Source organism: Lytechinus variegatus, chromosome 10, assembly GCF_018143015.1.
Source record: "Lytechinus variegatus isolate NC3 chromosome 10, Lvar_3.0, whole genome shotgun sequence".
Classification (NCBI taxonomy): Eukaryota; Metazoa; Echinodermata; class Echinoidea; order Temnopleuroida; family Toxopneustidae; genus Lytechinus; species Lytechinus variegatus.
In genome coordinates, this window is record NC_054749.1 from 9,915,233 (window position 1) to 9,936,766 (window position 21,534).

The window sequence follows — 21,534 nt, forward strand, 5'->3', positions numbered from 1 at the left end:
TCTTATTCAACGTTGAAAACTATTTTGATTAGAGTAATTTCATTTTCCCATTTGTTCTTAAAGGGCAAGTTCACCCTGACGATAAGTTTGTTGTAAAAATTGTAAAAAAAAGATTGGTGAAGATTTGAGGAAAATCCATCAAGTTATCATATAGGTCCGTATTCTGAAGTCCAGTTTAACTTAGACCATGGTCTAACTCTGCGCTAAAATTATGGGAAGCCAAAAAGCGTCAAAATTTTTATTAAGTTATATGTTTCTTATGTTTACTCTGCTCTTTCGTGATTCATCGATGTTGAGAGAATCATCTATTTATTCTTCCTACACAACTATGAATGATTTGAGAGTCATTAATGATCGAAATATGATATCTCTGCTGTTATTGGTTTATGTAACAATTGGCTATCCATACTTAAACCACAACTTTAAACCTGATTTTAAGTTAAACCTGACTTCAGAATACGGGCCACAGAGTTTTACCATTTCGATTTTTGATGTCACATACGAGCAGCTGCCCCATTATTTAATAATAATAATAATAATCCGCTTTTATATAGCGCTTAATCCATCGGAACGACGTTTCTAAGCGCTTTACAGATATATTATTACCCCGGTCATCGGATTCAATCAGTCATTCCCGCACACAATGTGTGCACATCCTCCACTCCCTGGGGAGTATTCCAGTCAGTCGCCTGTGAGGCGCGCACAATACTGGACAAGCTACAATGACTTTCACATCCTACCGGGTACCCATTTAGCACCTGGGTCGAGAGTGGCAAAGTGTGGATTAACGCCTTGCCAAAGGACGCCAGACCGAGGTGGGATTCGAACACACGACCCTCTGTTTACAAGGCGAGAGTCAGAACCACTACACCACGGCTCCTCCACATAACATAACATAACATAACATTTAACATAAAATGCATACACTTCATTTTTTATGGTTCGTGATGACTATTTCTTTTCCTTTTCTTTTCTTTCGACAGGCGGGTGTGAAGTGATGTACATACTGAAGTTACAGAAAAAAGGTTTCTATGTGTTTTTAAAATGAAATTGACGATTTTGTGAAGTAAATAAAATGAAACTGATTTTTTTCTATGAGGGAAAGCTGATCGCATATTAACTTTATAAAAATAAAATTTTTAATGAATTTTCCTCGAAACTTTTCTAAAAGTAGTTTTTTCTGTTTGCTATTTTTACAATAAACTTTTTGTCAAGGTGAACTTCCCCTTTAATGGCATTGTCGAGTGTATCAGGCTCATCATCGGGGAAAATGATTGTTTCTATATCATTTCATCTAGCTGGATGGGTTTCTTTGAAGACTTTAATTTCTTTGAAGTTACCACGGATTGAGAGTCAATATCTCGACAAAAAATCAACCTGAAGAAATACAAATAACCCTGTCTGAAATTGCGATTGGTGGCAGCATAGATGACGCAGTTGATACTACTGTTAGTGTGGGCCAGTAGAGCGGAGAATATGTACATATTTCTGTGTGCCACTGTGTGGCGATCAATGATCACAGTTAAAGCATACGGTGCACACATTGAGACGAAGACGACGATGATGATGAGAACCGATCTAACGAGCTTCATGTCGTTTGAATGTCTGAGAGATAATCCATCTTTTTCAGCGACCTGGGATGTAGAATATAAAATGACAATTATAGCAGCAACAACAATTATAATTATGATAATAATAATAACAATTATAGGCATCTATACATGTATATAAATAAACTATTCCTAAATGCATTTTCCCCCTAGTTTTAGCTCGAGCTGCCTTCCAGCGCTAAGTGTATTTCAAGGAATTTTTTCTGTTGGGTACCCATTCACCTCGCATGGGTTGAGTGCAGCACAATGTGGGAGGAGAACACGCCATTGCTGGGACTCGAACTCGTGTCCCTCTGATTGAGAGAAGAGAGTCGTAACCACTAGACCAAGACGCCCCAAAGTCCGGGGGTGCATAAACTTGGTCCTTACAGCAGAAGCCTAAAAGCCCATAATCATTTTTTTTTCACTTCTCAGAAAATAGGATGTAAAGATGCACCTTTAATAGCCCTCCCCTTAAAAAAATTGCAAAATGTTAACTTTAATGGTTCTCTCCTGGATTTGCGCATTACAAATCCCATATATTATTATTATCATTCTGAACAATAAAGTTGTTCACGTTTAAGTCCGCGATCGAAAAGGCAGGGCGTGATTAAAGATTTTCCAGCTCAAATCGATGCCCCTCTGTTAAAGGATTTTTTCTCGAAGCGATCCATTAGAGTGATACTTCCCTGTACATGCTATACGTCATATGCTGCGGGTACCCCCCCCCCCCTTCCCTGACGCCAGACAATTATTCTATCTTGCTTGCTCGAGGGCATGTTGGAGGCATGATTTCCTTTTGCTACGTTTTATCTTTTAGTTAATTATCAATGGATCATATATAACGGTATATATAATCAACTTGTTTTTCTCATTCTTGTTGCATAACTAGAGGATTACATCTTTCATAAGATGGAATGATTCATCTAAAAACAATTCTAAACAGGCTTTTCACATTAAAAATGATTTAGTTTAAGCACAATCCTCTCTCTTATAGTAATGGAAGCAGTACATGAAAAAATATCGCATTAAATTCCCTTTCATTAACAACGTCAATCACTGATGTGCAGAAAGTAAAACGTGTTTGTCATTATTATTTTTTTTTTATATCGTGATCCTGAATCTTACTGATTGCCTTTGAAAGTGCCGCTAAATGTGATGGGAAGTAGGGAGAGTTTTCGCACATTTTCCCCGAGAGTATTCTAGAACGCCGCAAATGTATTGAAAATGCAAGTCAAATTACAATAAAGTCTTTGTCGATGGCCGTTTCGTCCAACGTATAGTGGAGATGACGAAGAATCGCGAGATTGTTGTTTTGATTCGCCGGCCATGGGAAAGCTCCCTATTACTTCTGTTCACGTTAAAAGGGTACTCCAGTCTAAAAATAATTATGTCTGAATAAAAAGAGTATAAGATTCACCAAGCAAAATGTAGGAATATCGTCAAAATCTGATAACAAAAATCGAAGTTATTCAATTTTAAACTTTAGCAATATATTGTGCAAGCAGTTATATGCACATCGTCATGAATGTTCATTAGGTGGGCTGATGATGTCACATCCCCACTTTTCTTTTTCTTATGTTGTTCCAGGAAATTGTTTCATTTTTTCATACATGTGTGAATGATATGTCTCCATTATAGTCAAATAAGTTGCCGCAATTAATATCTAATGCACTAAACCAGTTGTCAATCCAATTGTTTTTAGTACTTGGAGGATAAGATTTGAATAAACTGAATTTCATATAATAAAATACAAAAGAACACGTGGAGATATGACATCATCCCATTGCTCATTGAATAAGGACATGTCTAGAACTGTTTCACCGGAATAATGCAAATATTTAAAATGCCATAACTTTGTTTTTACAACCCACACCACAGGAAAGGTTTGATACCATAGGGGTAGTATGGACCCTCTGGATCACTGCTAGGTAGGTAGTAGTCTCAAATTGTGGTATCACTTTTTTTTAACTACCGTTTAATTTAAAGAGCATTGTAAAATAGTAAAAAATAAAAAGAATAAATATTTTTAAGGGAAAGGTGAAACGTAAGTTGCTATATCTCCGCTTGAATATGTCAAAAATACGTCATTCATGTATCAAAATGCTGCTGGGTGACAAGCTCTAACGTGCAGCAACATTTTTAGATATGTTCTAACTAGCCTGCGGGCTATTATTTACAATTAAAACATTCATTTAAAAGTGATATTGAGATATCGAACCTTCAAAATTGGAATACACTGATGGCCAGTGACCATTTCCATCTCAATTAGACATGAAAAATTTGAGATTAATTAGATTGATTGTTGTGTTTAAATATGTGGTGATCTATAAAACTTTACTTGGATTAAATATGCGTTATTCATAAAAAAGGAAGCTTTTTAAACATTTTCAGATATGTTCTAACTAGCCTGCGGGCTATTATTTACAATCTTGTAGTGCCGTTACCGTGTGATCCAACGCTGCTTAAATTAATTAGAATTCTGATTCGAACCAAATTCATTACAACTGGCGTAGGACCCCGCCCTCAAAAATAAACATGATGGAGCCAGACATGTGGTTTGGAAAATGTCTGAGGAACGGTGCGCGGCGACCAAAGCGATAGTGCAAAAAAATACGTTTTTAATACACCAATCTGTTTTTTCTTTTTTGGGGGGGACAGATTATGACATATTATTATCCAGAAAATATATTTTCTCCTTTTCCTTTCGTTTTCTTTCTTCTAACTTCATTTTTTTTATCGTGAAATTTGTTTATGGGACAACAACCCCAAGCGTCCCATTTTTAAAGGAGTATTCATTATTGAAAATCATAAAATGCAAATATTTCAAGGTCGTTGTTTCCCCTCATGGTCTTTGTTTATATCAACCCCCCCCCTCCCAAGAAGTATGATGATCTCCGCCACCTAAATAACAAGTATCAAAATGATGCTGGATGATAGACCCAGTTATACACGACAAACATTTCATGGTGAAAATCTCTATCTCGTGATAATTTTCAAAAGAAATTTACATTAAAATATCTGATGATCAAGTTCAATCCTCAGATGAATCTTACTATACTCAGTATCCCCATTCATTTGAAATGAATAAAGTAATTGAAGGAATGTCGCAGGGTTTTTTTTTTGTTTTATCTAAGTTCATTTCAATTCAATTAAACATATATTTTATTCCAATTGACATTTAATCAATCTTCATGTATAATATACGAAGCAATAATATCATTAATATAGCAGAGAAAACAATGAATGTAAAATACAGTATGTAAATTGTACATGGAAGGGTGCGTAAAACCCAGAAAGCAGGTGCCTTTGTCGGAAATCGGGATACCTTTAAAACCATGAGTTTACAACAATTAAAAAAGAAAGGGCTGTTCACACAGAGCAGAGTTGGGTGTACGAGTTTGTGCGAGTTGTGGCGAGTCGATTTTTGGGGGCTACTCGCGGTAACTCTTCATTCAACTCTTGATAACTCTCCGTTACTCGTAGCAACTCGGCACAGCTCTTTACAACTCTTGGCAGCTCGACGCAACTCGAGTGATGTCGCAGTAAGCTCGTGCAATTTTTAAAACTTTCAAAATTCTGTCAAGCTCTCGAAAACTCCTGAAAGACTCGATCAAACTCGGAACAACTCGAAGTAGACTCGCTAAACTCGTGAGAAACTCTTTGTAAACTCTTGGCAACTCGTGAAAAATCGAAGAAATTTGCATAAATTACCATACATTTCCATACACGAGTTCCGCGATTCTAATACGACCAGCTGCGAGTTCTGCACGAGGTTGCCGAGTCACTTGGGAGATAACCACGAGGTTTGCAAGAGTATAGCGAGTTATGAAGAGTGTGGATAATTTTGGTTTCTATCAAGTGGTCCCTGAACATCTTATGTGGGGTCAAATGTCATTTAGGGTCAACGAACTTTGATAATGTTGGGTATATTTGTAGAATTTTCATCATAACTTTAAAAGTTTATGAATCTAATTCATGAAGCGTGGACACAAGATCAACAATGTATCCCTCAATTTACTGTGCCCGTTTCAAGTCACATGACCAAGATCAAATGTCATTTAAGGTCAAAGAACTAATGTATTAATTAAGTGCAAATGGCAGGCACTTACTTATTTGCCGTCCTGTATTGGTCCTTCAATTCCTCCGGAGAACTGTCGTAGAATGACCTGCACGTCCGGCACTTGAACTCCAACTGATTGACCTTGACACTGACTCTTAATTGGTCATTGGGGTACATATTTGGGGGGTATTGTGGGCACGCCGTGCGTAATGTTCATTCATGCACGGAGGTGAGTGAAGGGCTATTAATCGTCTATATGGCCGGTTAAACCCAGGCGACATTGTTTAACGACCCTTTATGCAACAGAACTGTGCCAGTGTTGGGGTGATTTCTTTAATAGGCATCATAACTTAGAAAGATTATGGATCTAGTTCATGAAACATCTAGACTTAAGAGTATTCAAGTATGAATGACTGTTTTGCACACGTCTTAGGTCACATGATCGTGGTCATTTTGGGTCAATGAATATAGTATTTTTATCATGATTCTTTTTTGTGAATATTTATTCAATAATTAGAGTGCTTTCAAAGTCAACACTGTTGCTATATCGAATCGCCTAATGCAGGCAAGACTGCTAGAGGCGTATATGTTGTTGTTTTTTTAGCTGAAGAAAGTTTGAAATTATTTCCAAACTTATTCAAATGGCTGTACTTCCTCATAATTGATTTATCGTTTGAATATTGCTCTTATCAAAATCTTTCCCATAGTGCTTTATAACAATAAAAAATTGAAAGGAAAATTATTTATATAAATATGCGTATTGTTTGAAAGGAATCCATATATTATTCGAGAAGGAATTTCCATGATTTTTTAACAGAGTGTATCATTTGTTATGTCATATATATGATGAATGATGTATTTTTGATATTCAAAATGGCCGCAAAAAAATAAAATAAAATAAAAACGCCCGAACAGGGGATAACAACAAAAAATCACAAGAGTTATCACTAAAATGCATATTATTAAGTTAAATAAGTGGAATACTGACTAAAGTATAATTGTTAACAAAATATACTGTTTAATATGCCATGTACGTGATAAATGGCCGCCACAGGTCCTATGTGTATTATGTACAATGCGAATGAAGAAACTATTCTTTACAAGAGTATGAACCATAAAATATGTGTAATTGTGATCTACGAGTAAAATTTTGTATGAAAACACGTCATGCATGAGATAAGTGCTGAACTGGGAAATTCAAAACGGCCACTTTAGGCCCTAACAGAATTATCTACGATGTAACTTGGGACAGATAATTTTGTAAAAAATTTTGATTTTCAAAATGGCCGCTACAAACCCTAACTGAATTATGTAACATGCTGTAGGGAAACTTATTTTCACAAGAATAAGCGGAACCATGATATGCATATAACTGTGATGTATAAGTAAAATATCATCTTAAACACGATTTATAACTAAATACATCGCATATGGGCAAAGGGCGACCATTTTAAAATTTGAACTATAGCATTTATCACCTAGAGGATATATTTCATTAGAAATCATGTTTTCAGACAATATTTACTCATATGCAACACCATTTACTCAAGAAAAGGCAATATTGGAATTGTTTGTCCCCATTCAATACCGTTAGGGCCTGTGGCGGCCATTTGACTTTCAAAATACAGTACTTTCATTTCATTTATTTGTCCGCTAAAACGGATAATTGTATAACTTGACAATTCTTGCAACAAACACAAAATTCACATAATAACATAACAATGAACATACCAGAATAACATGAACATGAACATAATCATCGTGATTGTACTGAGTTATAAAATACATGTAATGTATACATGAATTAAAATAGATGACTTTGCTGGCATAGCTATTGAGCATTTATTTATTTATTCAGCTATCTATCACCAACCTAGCAGAAGAAGGGCAATCTTGTGATTTTCATGGGTAATTTGCATATTTTTGTGGCCATATTGGATTTTGCCAATTTGCAGAAAATGCTCAAGGTTACACGAGTGGCATCATTCAGATTCCTAATCAGCACCCTCAAATTGATAAGAAACCATAAAAAAATATTGTATGTATGAAAAGGGGTTATGCCTCTTCTAGCATGGACTAGGAGGTCCATCTGGTCATCCATCTTGAAAAAAGGGCAGAATGCACGAAAATTCATACCTATCAAAGGCTGAATTACTCGTATATGAAGATCTTGGAAGACTCTCAGTAAACTCTGCCAAACTCGAGAAAAGATCGCAAATAAGTACACATTTGTCGTCGTATAGTTCCAAGAAGATTAATGTGGCTTGCTTCACAGCAGAAACAGCTGTTTGTCTGAATGGGGGCTCCAAAATGGCAGATTTTTCCATAAATAGGCAAAATACGGAAAGGGGTGTGTAACTTCGGCGGCCCCTCTGTGTGGTAGAGGCTTCGATGTCCTAGCACTTCTGTATATGTAACTGATAGAGAAAAACCTACTATTTTGTCCCCAAGTGATTTCATGACAATACAAGCGGCTTTACTACATAGCAGAAATGTTCTTTTTTGCCTAAATATATAGGGCCACAAAATGGCAGATTTTTACATAAATAGACAAAATACTGAAAATGGCTGGGTGACTTTGGCAGCCCCCCTGAGCGAGAAGGTTGCCAGCACCTCTCTGTTTACAATAGATAGATAAAAGGTTACTCCTTTGTAATAAAGTGGTTTCAAATGAATAAAAGAGGGTTTACCTCATAGTAGAAATTCTATCTGCCTAAATAGGGCCTCCAAATGTCAAATTTTCCAGGAAATAGAAAAACTGCGAAAAAAGGATGGGGTGTCTTTAGCAGCCCCCCCCCTTCGGGAAATGAACCCTATTAAAGAATATACAATTTAAAGAAATAAGAATAAAAAAATCAGTTTGAAGAAAGCAAATGGGCAATTCCACAGGTTGGTGCAAATCATGTAACGTGAGTAACCGACACATTTCAAAGATTTGCCAGGAGCACAATAGAATTTCCCAAGTTTTGTTTTTATACAAAGGATAGTCAGACTGTGTACTTTGTTGTGATAAGGAGATGTTTAGTTCCTATCAATAATAATGGAGTTACAGCTCCAAGTATGAGTCAAGGTGTCTCCAAATGTAACGTGAGTAACCGTGGAATAGCCCATATGTAATATGGTTGGGATCAGATTATCTCCCGAGTCAACAAGAAATGCTAATTGATTTATGCAGCGTTGGAACTCGAACTAACGGCACTACAAGATTGTGAAAAGTAGCCAATATATGGTAAATGTTTAAACATATTGCGAAAATTCTCATTTTGTTAAGAATAAAGCATATTTAGTGCCACTACAGTAATTATACAGCGCCTCATTTTTAACACCAAAAAATCACTTTGTCGTATCAAATTATTTCATATCTACTTGAGATGGAAGTGGATATTGGCCATGAGTGTATTCCTATTTTGAAGGTTCGATATCTAAATTTCATTTTTAAATGTTACTGTAACGTTAGAGCTGTCACCCAGCAACATTTTGATACATGAATGAAGCATTTATTTCATATACCAGCGGAGATATAGCAACTTACATTTCACCTTACCCTTAAAGTTTCTTGATTTTTCCATTTTTTTTTTTGCTATTTTACATCGCTCTTTAAATTCGACTGTAGAAAAGAAGTGATACCACATTTTGAGACTACTACCTACCTAGCAGTAATCTAGAGGGTCCATACTACAACCCTATGGTGTCAATCCTTTTCTGTGGTGTGGGTCGTACGAACTCCTTAAATATGACCCCTATGACATTTTGCTCCCGGACTATATCTGTTCGATTCATATCCTATTTTCAGCATGGAGTAACCCTTTAAAATTTTGAAGAAATCTTACCCTCTTAAGCCTGGACGAGGATTTCCAGGCGTGATAGTAGATGCGGACATAGCTGTATATAATAACACATAGAGGAATCCCAAACGCCATGCCCGAGAAGTAGATTGTGTATGAGTAGTCGATGGCCATATCTGCAGTGCAAACCATGGTTTTCCAATCGAAACGATGCCCACCCCAGTTGACAATGTTTGGTAGATCAATGAGGAAAGATATGGTCCATATCGCTACGAGCATCAGAGAAACGGTCTTACGATTGTAATTATTGCTATGCTTGGCCCAGTGACATATTATCACGTAACGGTTCACACCAATAGCAGCAATACTCCACATAGAGCACGCACAGCTAAATGAAAAAAAAACACAAAATGTAGATCGTATTAGCATGAGTAGGGTGAAAACTGGATTGAACATGATTATAGAAAACGACAATTTGTTAAAAGAAATTTTGACGTCTTCAACGGAGCCTTGGAAAAGATTTTTGTTATAGGGGAGGAAGGCCCTGATGTAAATGACAAGCAAAAAAAGTGGGATCACTCTAAAAAGGGGATCATTTTTTTGTCCAGAGAAATTTGAAAAGCATTGAAAAAAAGTTTCACTTGCAAATGTAGATTATTTTGGTTACATTTCTTCATTTTGCCACACCTACTAGAATTCTAGGGGGTGCTGCCTATGAAAAAAACACACACGCAGCACCCGCCGGAAATCACTTGGTACATTTATTTTCATCTAGTTTTGGCACTTCTTGTGGTTCCATCTCAAGCATGTCAAGTATATTATCTATGCAATTTGATTACAGGCGGAGCTAAGCAAGTAAAAAAATAGTCAAGAATTTGTATGCACCCCTAATGTCTCCGGTAACCAGTGGATTGTAATAATATACACAAAAGCCCCCAAATTAATAATTATATATGGGAGCGTGTGTCCCCACTTACACTTGCTATTCAAAATGTGTTATTTTACCGTCTCAGTCAGTTTGGCAGCAATTGGAAGCATGTGTGTGTGTGGGAGTTTAGGATGGCTGGGAAGGTGGGTGTGTATGTAGGTGTTGTTAAGTTAACACTGATTGACTTTGACTTGAACATGAAGAACACTAGGAGGATTAAAAGTTTTTTTTACGTATTTGAATAAATAAATATTTATTAATATATATACAGCGCGTATCGAAAAAAAGTTTACACTTTGAAAAAGCCCTGGGTATAAAAAAAATATACAACATGTGCGTAATTTTTTCACACATAATCTTGGTTTGCGTCTCATCTATCCCAAGAGTGTAAAATTCTTGACAGAATGTTACACTTGTTTGAGCATTGTCCATATTTGTAAAGCTCGCAGAAATCTGTTTGCGAAGAAATGCTCGTTTTTACGCTGTGTCAAGGGGAAAGGGCGAAATCAAACTTACCCTGCGAAACATTTCTCATACATTTCCCTTGCACTTTTAGTCAATTGAAATAAAACGGATACATTCAAGCATTTTGTAACAATTTTGCCACCCGAATTGAAATTTCAACACTTAAACACAATCTTTACCCTTTCGTGCCAGCTGGATCTGAGGACATCACTGAATCTGAACAAAATTTTATAGAAGACATCTCCAGTATTTTTTTCACTTTTTTATCATTTAACGTGGGTTTACATGTTAATTTTCATTTATTACTTGTTTCTGCACACTTTTCCCAAGCTTGACAATGATTAACAAAATGAAAATCAATCCTAAGCCATTTAATGTAAATCACAGCTCAGTGTAAAGCAAATATCGTCACGATGGCCTCGGTGTGTGGGGGAGAGGGGTGGGTGCAATGAAGTGTTCGAAGTGTTTTGGGCAAAGAAACAAGTTAAAAAAGGTAAAAATATCTTCAAATCTATTTAACTATCTAAATTCCACGTGTTCTTCATGATTAAGGTCTACTTTTATTCTCATAACTATTTCAAAATTCTGCGCAAATCATTTTTCACAATTTTTTCAAAAGTTAGTGGTGCTCATTCAAGCGGAAATATTTTTCGACAGTTATATCGTCATTTGCTTAAATGGATCCGTACCAATGTTAAAATGTAAAAAAATCTTCAGGATATTACAAATGTATAATCTTACAGGATTTTTTACTTTTTTATACGCACTGTATATCAGATAGCCAAGCGCGATCAATTTAAAACGCGTCACGCGATATAATCGAAATAGGTGCATTTTCCAAGCCGGTCCACCTTCGATCAAAATATTGGTTTCACAGGCCTAATTCATTCCCCATAGACTCATGTGTTAAATTGGCACTTTAAAAAATTCATAAAAAATAAGGATGAAATTCGGGGGTCGAATGTTTACTACCAGTGGATAGGATATATATCTGGCAGTCCATATCTGACCAGAAAAGGGTCCCTCGACCGGCTCATTTTAAAAATAAATTGGCGTGTTTGAAGACACCTTCGGGGGAGCAGATTCATCACCTCAAATAGCAAAATAGCCCTAATCCTTCCGCCAGTCAAAATATAGTCCAAAATTGGTGATATTTCTTCCCAATTTGGGAAAAGGAAGTTCAGTAATTACCAAAAATAGAATCAGTGCTAGATGGACAATCATATGCATACACTTTAACAATCAGCCATATAAAAAAACCAATGGTTTGGCTCGAATGAATATTTATGGCCTGCCACTAGTGATTAGGCCCGTGAAACGTATTGACCAGCAGCCTGTCCATGAATATATTTTTCTACGTGTATGGCTCCCTATTGTAGATAAGATGTTACCAATTACACGGAAATAACATATGTCGGACTGCAACCGATCAACACTCGACCGAACCGCGAAATTTAAGTAAGTCCGACGACGACGAGTTAGGTTTGACGTTAGTTCTAATGTTAAGCCTTCTTCACTTACTAATGGTGCCTAGATTTGTGTAGACAGGAATAACCGCCATTTCTGAAATTCTGGGGAATTATTACTGTCTCTGGATTAGTATTGGTGAGTGGCGCCAACGTAACGTTAATTTTTAGCAGACAGAGCCTGAGGCTTACCTTAGTTTTACAACTTTTTTTATTTAGATCTACTATGGCCTAGTTACTAGGTCCTGTTACAACGGGTATGATGTGTTTTAGATCATGTACAGGTCCCCTTTGTTAAATACAGATAATATAAAATCATTGAATGTAGTTTTTTCCTGAATCAAGTTTTTGTACTTATGAGCTTGCTTCATTTCCCTTTTCCCCTTTATTTTCTAAATTATTTCTAACCAACAATAACAATATCATTCAATGAATTTCTATCCATTGTGTTGAAAGAAAATTTATATTTATGTGTCATTTGGGATTATGAATGTGTGCAAGATTTTTTTTCTTCAAAACTTTATTTGATCCCATTACGTTTTCACTATTATTTTATCGTTGTTATTGTTTAGCATCTCGAAATGTTGTTTGTATGGTTTGTACATGTTTATAATAAGAAATGAAAATAAATTTAGATTAATTAAACTGATAGATAAAGAAATATAGGACCTTACTTAATTTTAGTCCTTAATGATAAGGCATTAATAGTTTTAGGGTTAAAAGTCCTTCAGTAGTGACTTGATAAAAGCTGTCACACATGGTTAGGACACCCATCTGATCACTTTTGGTTTTTAACATACTGTAACAATTCCATGGGCTGATCCATGGGACAAGCCCCCCCCCCCCCCTCGACAACGCAAAAAAGAGAATAAGGGAAGAAAACTGGAAAATTGGGGAAAGGAGAGGAGACAAAAAAAATAAGAAAAGTAAGAGGAGGTAGACGAGTAAATAGAATAAGGTGGAGGAGATAACTAAAAAAAATCTTTCACTATATGAAATTTTCACTCGCGCTTCGCACTCGCATCGCCTTTCCGATGAGATACTTATCTTGCTCAACAGGATGAAATGGGTCTTAAAATATAAAGTTAAAAAAAAGTTGAATTCAATATAGATGACATTATTATTTCAGCTTGGACATCGAGCTTTCATCATTTTGTTTGATTTACAAATTTATTTCTAAAAAATTGTTCTGTAAAATGTCTGCTTTTATGGTCTGAATATCAATTTTTCAGCTCGCGCTGCTCGCTTGCATTAATAGAGAACATTTTCTTTTCGTGTATTCCTTAATTTTAGCAAAACATCAATTTTTAGGTCTGAATGTCAAAACTCATCAGCTGTCATTTTGATTAGTGAGATATGTGTACTTCTTTATGAATTCCTTTTATTGGTTTATTTTGAGGAAATGAAATAATCCCGACCCTCCCATTAAAGATCTAACAGTTGAATTCTATTCAAACTTTTTTTGAGCATTTAGCTTTTAATAATTACGTGCCCATAGGCGGATTCAGGGGGCCGCCCCTCCCCCCCCCCCCCCCTATTGGCGGAGCAAAAAAATTAAAAGGGTAAAGAAAGAAAAAAAAAGAGGGGGAACGAAAGGAGGAAAAAAGAAGAGGAAAAAATAAGAGGTAGACGAGTAAATAAAATACGGTAAGGGGAAGTCTTTGAAAATGATTTGTAAAAAATTTTCATTTCAATATATTAAATTTTCGCTCGCGCTTCGCGCTCGCATTGCCTGTTCGATGAGATACACATCACTTTTTTTAAGTGCTGTAAAATGTCCGTTTTATGTTGTGAATATCATGCGCTCGTATCATTTGATTTGCCAAGTAGGCCTATATATTGTTTTTGTTTATTCCATAAGATTCTTTATACATTAATTATGAAACTAGTTAAAATCCCATTTTTATGACAGTTTATCAAAAAATTTCGTCTCACGATTTGCGCTCGCATTATTTTTTTGTACAAATATATCAACTCATGAGTCCTATTCATGATTACACAAGTGCTTAAATATCCAGTTTTCAAGTCTCAATGTCAACAAATTTCACTCACTCATTAGGCTTGGTACATTAATAAATATGACAATAAAATTTTCATGAATTGTCCCTTTTTCAGAAAGGAATATCGACAAGTTTCATATTGCGCTTAGGAAGAGGAATAGGAAGAAAGTCATCATTTTCATATGATAACAAAATATCCTTACGCCTATAAGAATGTCCAGGTCCTAGGTCAATATAATAATAAGAATATCAGCTTTTCAAACGTGCTAAAATTATCCAGTTTCAGATCAAAATATCAAAAATGTTCTGCTCGCGCTTTGCGATCGCATCATAAATGTAGGAAGATATTAAATTACCCATCCTTTTCATAATTTACAAAACATGAATAGGGTGTCTAATTTTTAGGTCTGAAATCTCATTTTTTCCGCTTGCATAAATTGTTCGCTTATTTACCTATACCGTTAATGATTAAAATATGCATCGTCTTAATGGCTCACTGCAAAAAGTCCTTAACATGTCCATTTTTTATCAAGCCAGAACCCATATTAAAACTTTCTGCTTGCACTTCGCGCTTGCAGTAATTATCTAGTTACATACGCATCTTGCTCAGGTTTACAAACATTGCCCAGAATGTTCAATATTCAGGACAAAATACATGAAACTCCCAAAATGTTTAGCACGCGCTTCGCGCTCGCACTTTCTAAATAGGGCATATGAGATTATTACACTTTTACGTTGTTTTATGAGAATAAAGCTAAGAAATGACTGATAGGACATGGGCGTTTTGCCCCCCCCCCATTTTTCACGACCAAGAAAAAAAGAGAAAAGGAAAGGGGAAAAAAGACATATAGGCATATTTTTTCCAAGTGTTATGTACAAATTTATCACAAACTTAAGATTTTGTAATAAAAATGACATATTTTTTGGCTCATTACGCAACTGGGACAACCCCTTCAAAGAAACAAACAAAAATCAACTTTGGCCGATTGGAAAACATATAGATGAGAAAAAAAATCGGTTACCCCCCCCCCTCCCTCCCCCCCCATTGGCTGGATCTACCCCTTAGGGTAAAAAAGGATTTCATTTCACAAACCTTGTCATGCAGATAGCTCCGATGGTTTCACACAACCACTCTCTGTCCACGTAGAAATCACCCTTTGTGACGATACCAATGATGGAGAAAGTATTGACGAGGAGGGATACCACCATATCAGCCACGGCCAAATTCACTATAAAAGCGTTTTCTTTACATACAATTGGAAAGAAAATAGAAAAATGGTAAGGGCCGTATCGTGAAGAAAAACTACCCATACCATTTTTTAAATAGTTGGGGATGAGAAAAATGACACCAACGTAAGGTTGTCTTGTTACCTTTCAAAATAGTCTGGCGTCGTCCCTGATATAATATAAAATAACATATACTTCCACCATCAAAGACAACGAAAAGCTTTGGTCATAAAATTGAAGGGAGGAAAAACAAGGTTATTTAAAAGGATTGGGGAAATGTTGGGTCATGATATACCTGTAAGTAAGACGCTGTTCGTGTGTATTTCTCTATTTTTTCATCAACATTTCTTTTCAGATATGTTGTCAGAACTGACAATTTTCCTAGAATTTGATTGGCTGAGGAGTTCCGTTTCTATGGTAACTGTCCTATAACACATCCGACAGGGCCTTTCATGAAACGCTCCCCTTAATACGGGCAGATAAGTTTCGCAAGTGGCGACCTGTATATACATCAATATTTAAAAAAAATTAAACAGTTGTTTAAAGAGTTTAAACAGTTGTTTAAAAAGTTTAAACAATACACTGTAAAAAAAATATTGGGTAAATTTTTAACCAGCATGAGGGTAATTATGTGTCCAACCAATTTTGGACAGTATTTTACCCAATGCGGGAAGCACATTGTCGAGTAAGGTTGAAAATAAGCAGGAATTACTTTAGAATTGCCCAATAAATGCCCAATAATGGTTGGAAACAATAATTACCCTCATTGAGCATTTTCACCCATTTTTTTAGAGTGAAGTTGTTAGAGTGATGGGCTTAAAGAACGCGCTTAAAATTTAAACAACGTTTTTAAGTGTTGCATTTGCTCCGGCGACAATTGCTCCTCTGCACTGTTAAAAAAACCCTGATTTTACAGAAAATAAAAGAAGATTTTGCAGAAAGCAATACCAGAATCATTCTTTAAATTCATGAAACAGGAATTTTTCTGCAATTTAACAGAACAGGTCTGTTAGAAAAAGGGGAAAAGAGTGTTTTATTCAAGGAAATTTGTAAGATTACACACACCAAATACCAATTTCCTGTAAGATTACGCAATCTGGTGTTCTCGAGACTCTGCTGCAGGAACTTCTTTTAGTTTAAGGATAAATTTTCTAACAGTGTGTGAATTCCACTCACTAATGGAATCGCCAACTTTAACCCTGGATTTAACACTATACCCTATCCTTTCTGTATCATCCAGTTAGCAAAATACCAAGATTGGCACTTCATGTTAACTAAACCTAATCCGAAACCCAAAAGGAAACCCTATCGCAACCCTAACACCATATCTTAGATGAAATAAAACCCGAAGCAATTGTCGCAGGAGCAAGTGTGTCACCTTAAAAAAATATATTCTTTAGTAATAACTGAGACATGCAGACGAGGGTCTGTTACGGCACATTTTGGTAAATTGCACTTTTTTACGGCACATGCATTTTGGTAAAATAAATTATTTACAAATATGTGCCGATAGTGCATCTATGTCTAACAGGATTTTTTGTTAATTATAATGATGTGCCTGCATTGGACATTATGCACATTTTGGTAACAACTGGAAACAGATTTGACGGTAATAATGGAGTAAAGACAAAGTCAGGGGTAGTATATGTCGGGGTGTGAGTGTGTGTGTGGGTGGATGGCTGATTTACATCAACGTACAATGTCATTTAGTCCAACGACAATATCGTCTAATGCCATTTCAGTCCAATATCATTTCATTCTATAGTCATTTTGTCCGATGGCCAGTTAGTCCACGAGCCACTTCATCTAGAAGCCACTTTGTCTAAGAGCCATTTCGTCCAATGACCATTTCGTGTAAGAGCCACTTCATGCAAAGCCATTTCGTCTAAGAACAATTTCATCCAATAGTCACTTCCTATATATGAGTCATTTTTTCTAAATGCCACTTCTTTTAATAAATACTTCTTTCAATAGCCATTTCGTCCAAAAGCCACTTCATCTAACTCCATTACCAGTTGGTCCAATACCCACTTGGCCAAATTGACAGTTCGTCTAATACCCACTTGGTCCAATTCCCACTTGGTTACTGTGGGCAGGCGCGGACACAGGGAGTGAAATAGACCACAATATAGCACGAACAACTATTTTTTAGACACAAATAGCGATTTATTAGCCTGATTTTTTATAACCATCTCTGCGACGTATTCAGCTTGTGCTCGGTTTTCTCAAATTTAAGCACTATTGGTGAGGCAATTTATTCTCCTCGTATTAAATTGTGGGAAATTCGTCCATCAAGTAATGTGAAACCAAACCCCATGCCTTTGCTAACTTGACACTCTGAGACACTTTGAGTTATGTCTGCATACCCGAGGCTTAACTCTTGTATTTGTAAGAACAACAACCAAACAAATATGTATATCTTTGATTTCTCCCCATTCTTTTTTCGTTTCATTTGTTTTTAGTCAAAGTTATCCGATGAATTAAATCATTTTTCTCATTTTCATTTCTTTTACTAGGGGGTGTGTTTTATGAGTCTGATACTGTTTTAACTAAAACCGAACGAAATTGTGAAGATTATTGTTCATTGTTTTGGGTGTTTTAAGTTTTTGGTCTCAGGGTTTTTTTTTAGCATTTGTTTATTGCTCTCTCCCTTTCTTTCAATTTCTCTTTTTTGCGCAAGGCATCAGATATTTTGGACATTGAATTATTAGGATCTATGCATTTTTAATCCATGAAATTTTTACCTTTATTGATCTTGATTAGTTTTTTTTTGTTATTTATGAAAACGAATGAATTTTGAGATCTGAAGAGAAAATTATAGACATCGTTTATCTGAGATTGGAAAAGTCAATAGTTTTCACAAAAGGGAAGAATGTGTGCATGTGTGTGGGTGCGTAAAAGGCAAAAGCCGGGGGCGTTCAACATCTGTTATTACCACGTGATTGCGTAGACTTATACAAATTAGACAAAATGGGCATTTGGCCCGATGGACATTGGACCAATTGTCAGTTAGATCGAGTGGGTATTGGACCAACTGTCAATTAGACCAAATGGGTGTTTGGACTGACTTGGACCAAATGATATTAGACCACATGACTATTGAACCAAGTGACTTTTGGCCAAATTGGCTATTGGACAAAATTTTAATGATGAATTGGTATTTAGATTAAGTAGATCTTACACGAAATGGCTATTTGACAAAACGGCTCTTAGACAAAGTGGCTTCTGGACGAAGTGGCTCTTAGACTAACTGGCAATACTACATAATTTTTATTGAGTGACATTTAAATCCAAATAACTCTTAGACGAAGTGGCTAATCGACGAAATTGCTCTAAGACGAAGTGGCTTTTGATCGAAGTGACTCTTAAATGAAGTGGCTATTGGACGAAATGGCTCTTCGACGAAGTTGCTTTTTGGGTAAAGTGACTCTTAGACTAACTGGCTATTGGGCTAAATGATATTGGATAACACAGCATTAGATGACATGTTCTTGGAAAGTCATTGGACATAGTAGGTATGTATAAAGATCTCAGACCAAATAGAGATTTGACAAAACTAATGATAAAACCAAATGGGTTTATCCGATGTAGTTTTAGAGAAAAAATCAACTGAAATGCCCTCCTTCAGTTACAGCGTATTTTGTAATGAGTACAGACAACTGGGTGAATAATTCCAAAATTTACCACCAAAGTGTGTCGTCAATGTCCTGCACATTTTGGTAAATTTACCAAAATGTGCCCTTATATAGTTACGGCACATTTTGGTAAATGGTACATTCTGGTAATTTGCCAAATATGTAATTTACCTGTATGTGCCGTAACAAGGTCTCTATAAGAATGTGATTATACATGTAGGCCTTTGCAGAGGCATCGATCCTGGGGGAGGGGCCCATCAATGAAAATATTGGGGGGGGGCAAACATATCGTTTTACCCCCCCCCCCCCCAATTATTCCGGATATGCAAAGATAAAATGATTATAACGTTACACAGAAATCAGCGAGCAAGATTGAGATACACAACTCGTTCTTTATTTAAAATCGTGCTCAAAAAATCTTCTTTTCAGATTGAAATGTGAAGAATTTCAGCACGCGCTTCGCGCTCGCATTATTTCTTTAGCAAAAATCATACTTTCATGATTAAATAGGCGAATAGAATGTTCGGTGTTAAAGGGCAAGTCCACCTCCAACAAGACGTTGGTTTGAATGAAAAGAGAAAAATCCAACAAGTATAACACTGAAAATTTCGAAAAGATCGGATGTAAAATAAGAAAGTTATGACAGTTATGACAGTTATGACATTTAAGTTTCGCTTAATTTCACAAAACAGTTATATTCACATATATATATGTGTGTATGTGTGTGAGGGTGTGCCTATGTGCGTGTGTGGATGAGTTTGTTTGTTTTGTGTGATTGAGCGCCTTTGGAACGTCGATTCATGATTTTGCCCTCCCCCCCCCCCCCTTCCATCTGAAAAAATGGATGGACGCCCCTAGGCCATGTAGTCCTCTGTTCTCACCTATTTTACGCAAGTCTCGATGCAACAAGACTGCCGACACAACGAGAATGTTACCAAGGCAGCCCGTAATCATAATGGAGATCGTCCACGCCAAAGTAACCTTGTAAATAATTTCATCATGCTCCGTATCGTCCGATGTTTCATTACTAGTTTGCCAACTAGATATGTCAACTTCGTAGTCGACATCATCTGAAGGTTGCCGTGGGAACGATGAGGAAAGTGTCCATGCTTGTCCCGGGCTCAAGGCTCGTCCGTGGGCTGAGGCATTATCCATAACCTGTGGTGAAGTAAATATATACAACCAGTGGCGTAACTACGGGGGGGGGGGGCAAATAAAAAACGGGGAAAAGGAAAAAAAGAGGGAGGAAGAAAAGAAGTAAATATTGTTCATTATAATGTTATATTATAGTTATGTTATATTAAATTTAAAAAATCATTACTTTATGAAACATAATTTGCTCAGGGCCTATGTCTTCATTGTTCCTGGTGCTCGCATTGTCTGTTTAACGCGATATATAATCTTGTTGAGATTGTATTTCCTTTTCTATGATTTTGGGGATGTGAATAACGACTGAGATTGGTCGGTAATTAGATTTTTCATCGTTTGAACCCTTACCTTTGAAAACTGGTGTCGTACGTGCAATTTTCCAGTCAGCAGGTACAATTCCCGTATCTAAACTAGTGTTAAAGATGTCACATAAGGATTGGGCAATAAAAGGGGCAACTAATTTGAATAATTTTCTATCAAAGTTACTATTTGAGTCCAAATTGTCCAATTGCCGTAGAATCTTTGAACAGTCGATTGGTTGAAAATTGAATTCATAGATACATGGTGGATGATTCCACGTTAATTTTTCTTTGCAAAATTATTTAGAGATACTACTACCAGTATCAATAAAAATCATTCATTTCATTACATTCAATATTACAATTAGGGTCCACAGATTTCGACACCCCATGGATCTTATTCAGTTCTGACCATAACTTTTTAGTTATGTTTATGTTTCTTGTGTACATCATGGAAATGTTCTTGTTTCCGCTTCCGGATAAGACAAGTAAGATAGTTTTTTGTCTTCTTATATTTTTCATAATATTCAGTGCGTATTTCATATTCATCAGAAGTCACTGACTTTCTTTTGAGAAAATCTCTAGTGAAGATGAGTTTTATAATGTCAGGGGTCATCCAAGGCCATATTCTTTTACTCTTGCTGTTTTGATAGGTGCGTGTTCATTACATATTGTCAGATAAGATTCCTTCCAGGTGTTCCATGTTTCTTCAACTGGACCGTTATTGACTCCTTTGAATATTTCAGCATTTTCCACAGAAACAATGAACCTATTTACATCGAATGATTTATAGTCATGAAAACGACGACATTTGTTTTGTTTCTTTTCGGTGGAGAAATTAATGCATGTATATCATATAATGGTCGCTCATAGAAATTTCTGCCGCATCACATATAACATGTTTCAAGTCAATTTACACAAAATATAT

At 36.1% G+C, this 21,534-nt stretch overlaps 1 protein-coding gene across 1 annotated transcript; it reads right to left on the reverse strand.

Moving 5' to 3' along the window:
• Window positions 1–1,178: 1,178 nt before the first annotated feature.
• LOC121423234 (melatonin receptor type 1B-B-like) lies at window positions 1,179–20,345 on the reverse strand. The gene is made up of 4 exons (XM_041618554.1): window positions 20,040–20,345; window positions 15,390–15,540; window positions 9,483–9,825; window positions 1,179–1,634 (listed from the first exon to the last, which is right to left on the reverse strand). The coding sequence occupies exons 1-4, from the start codon at window positions 20,311–20,313 to the stop codon at window positions 1,281–1,283; spliced, it is 1,122 nt and encodes a 373-aa protein (XP_041474488.1). The 5' UTR covers window positions 20,314–20,345; the 3' UTR covers window positions 1,179–1,280.
• Window positions 20,346–21,534: the final 1,189 nt, after the last annotated feature.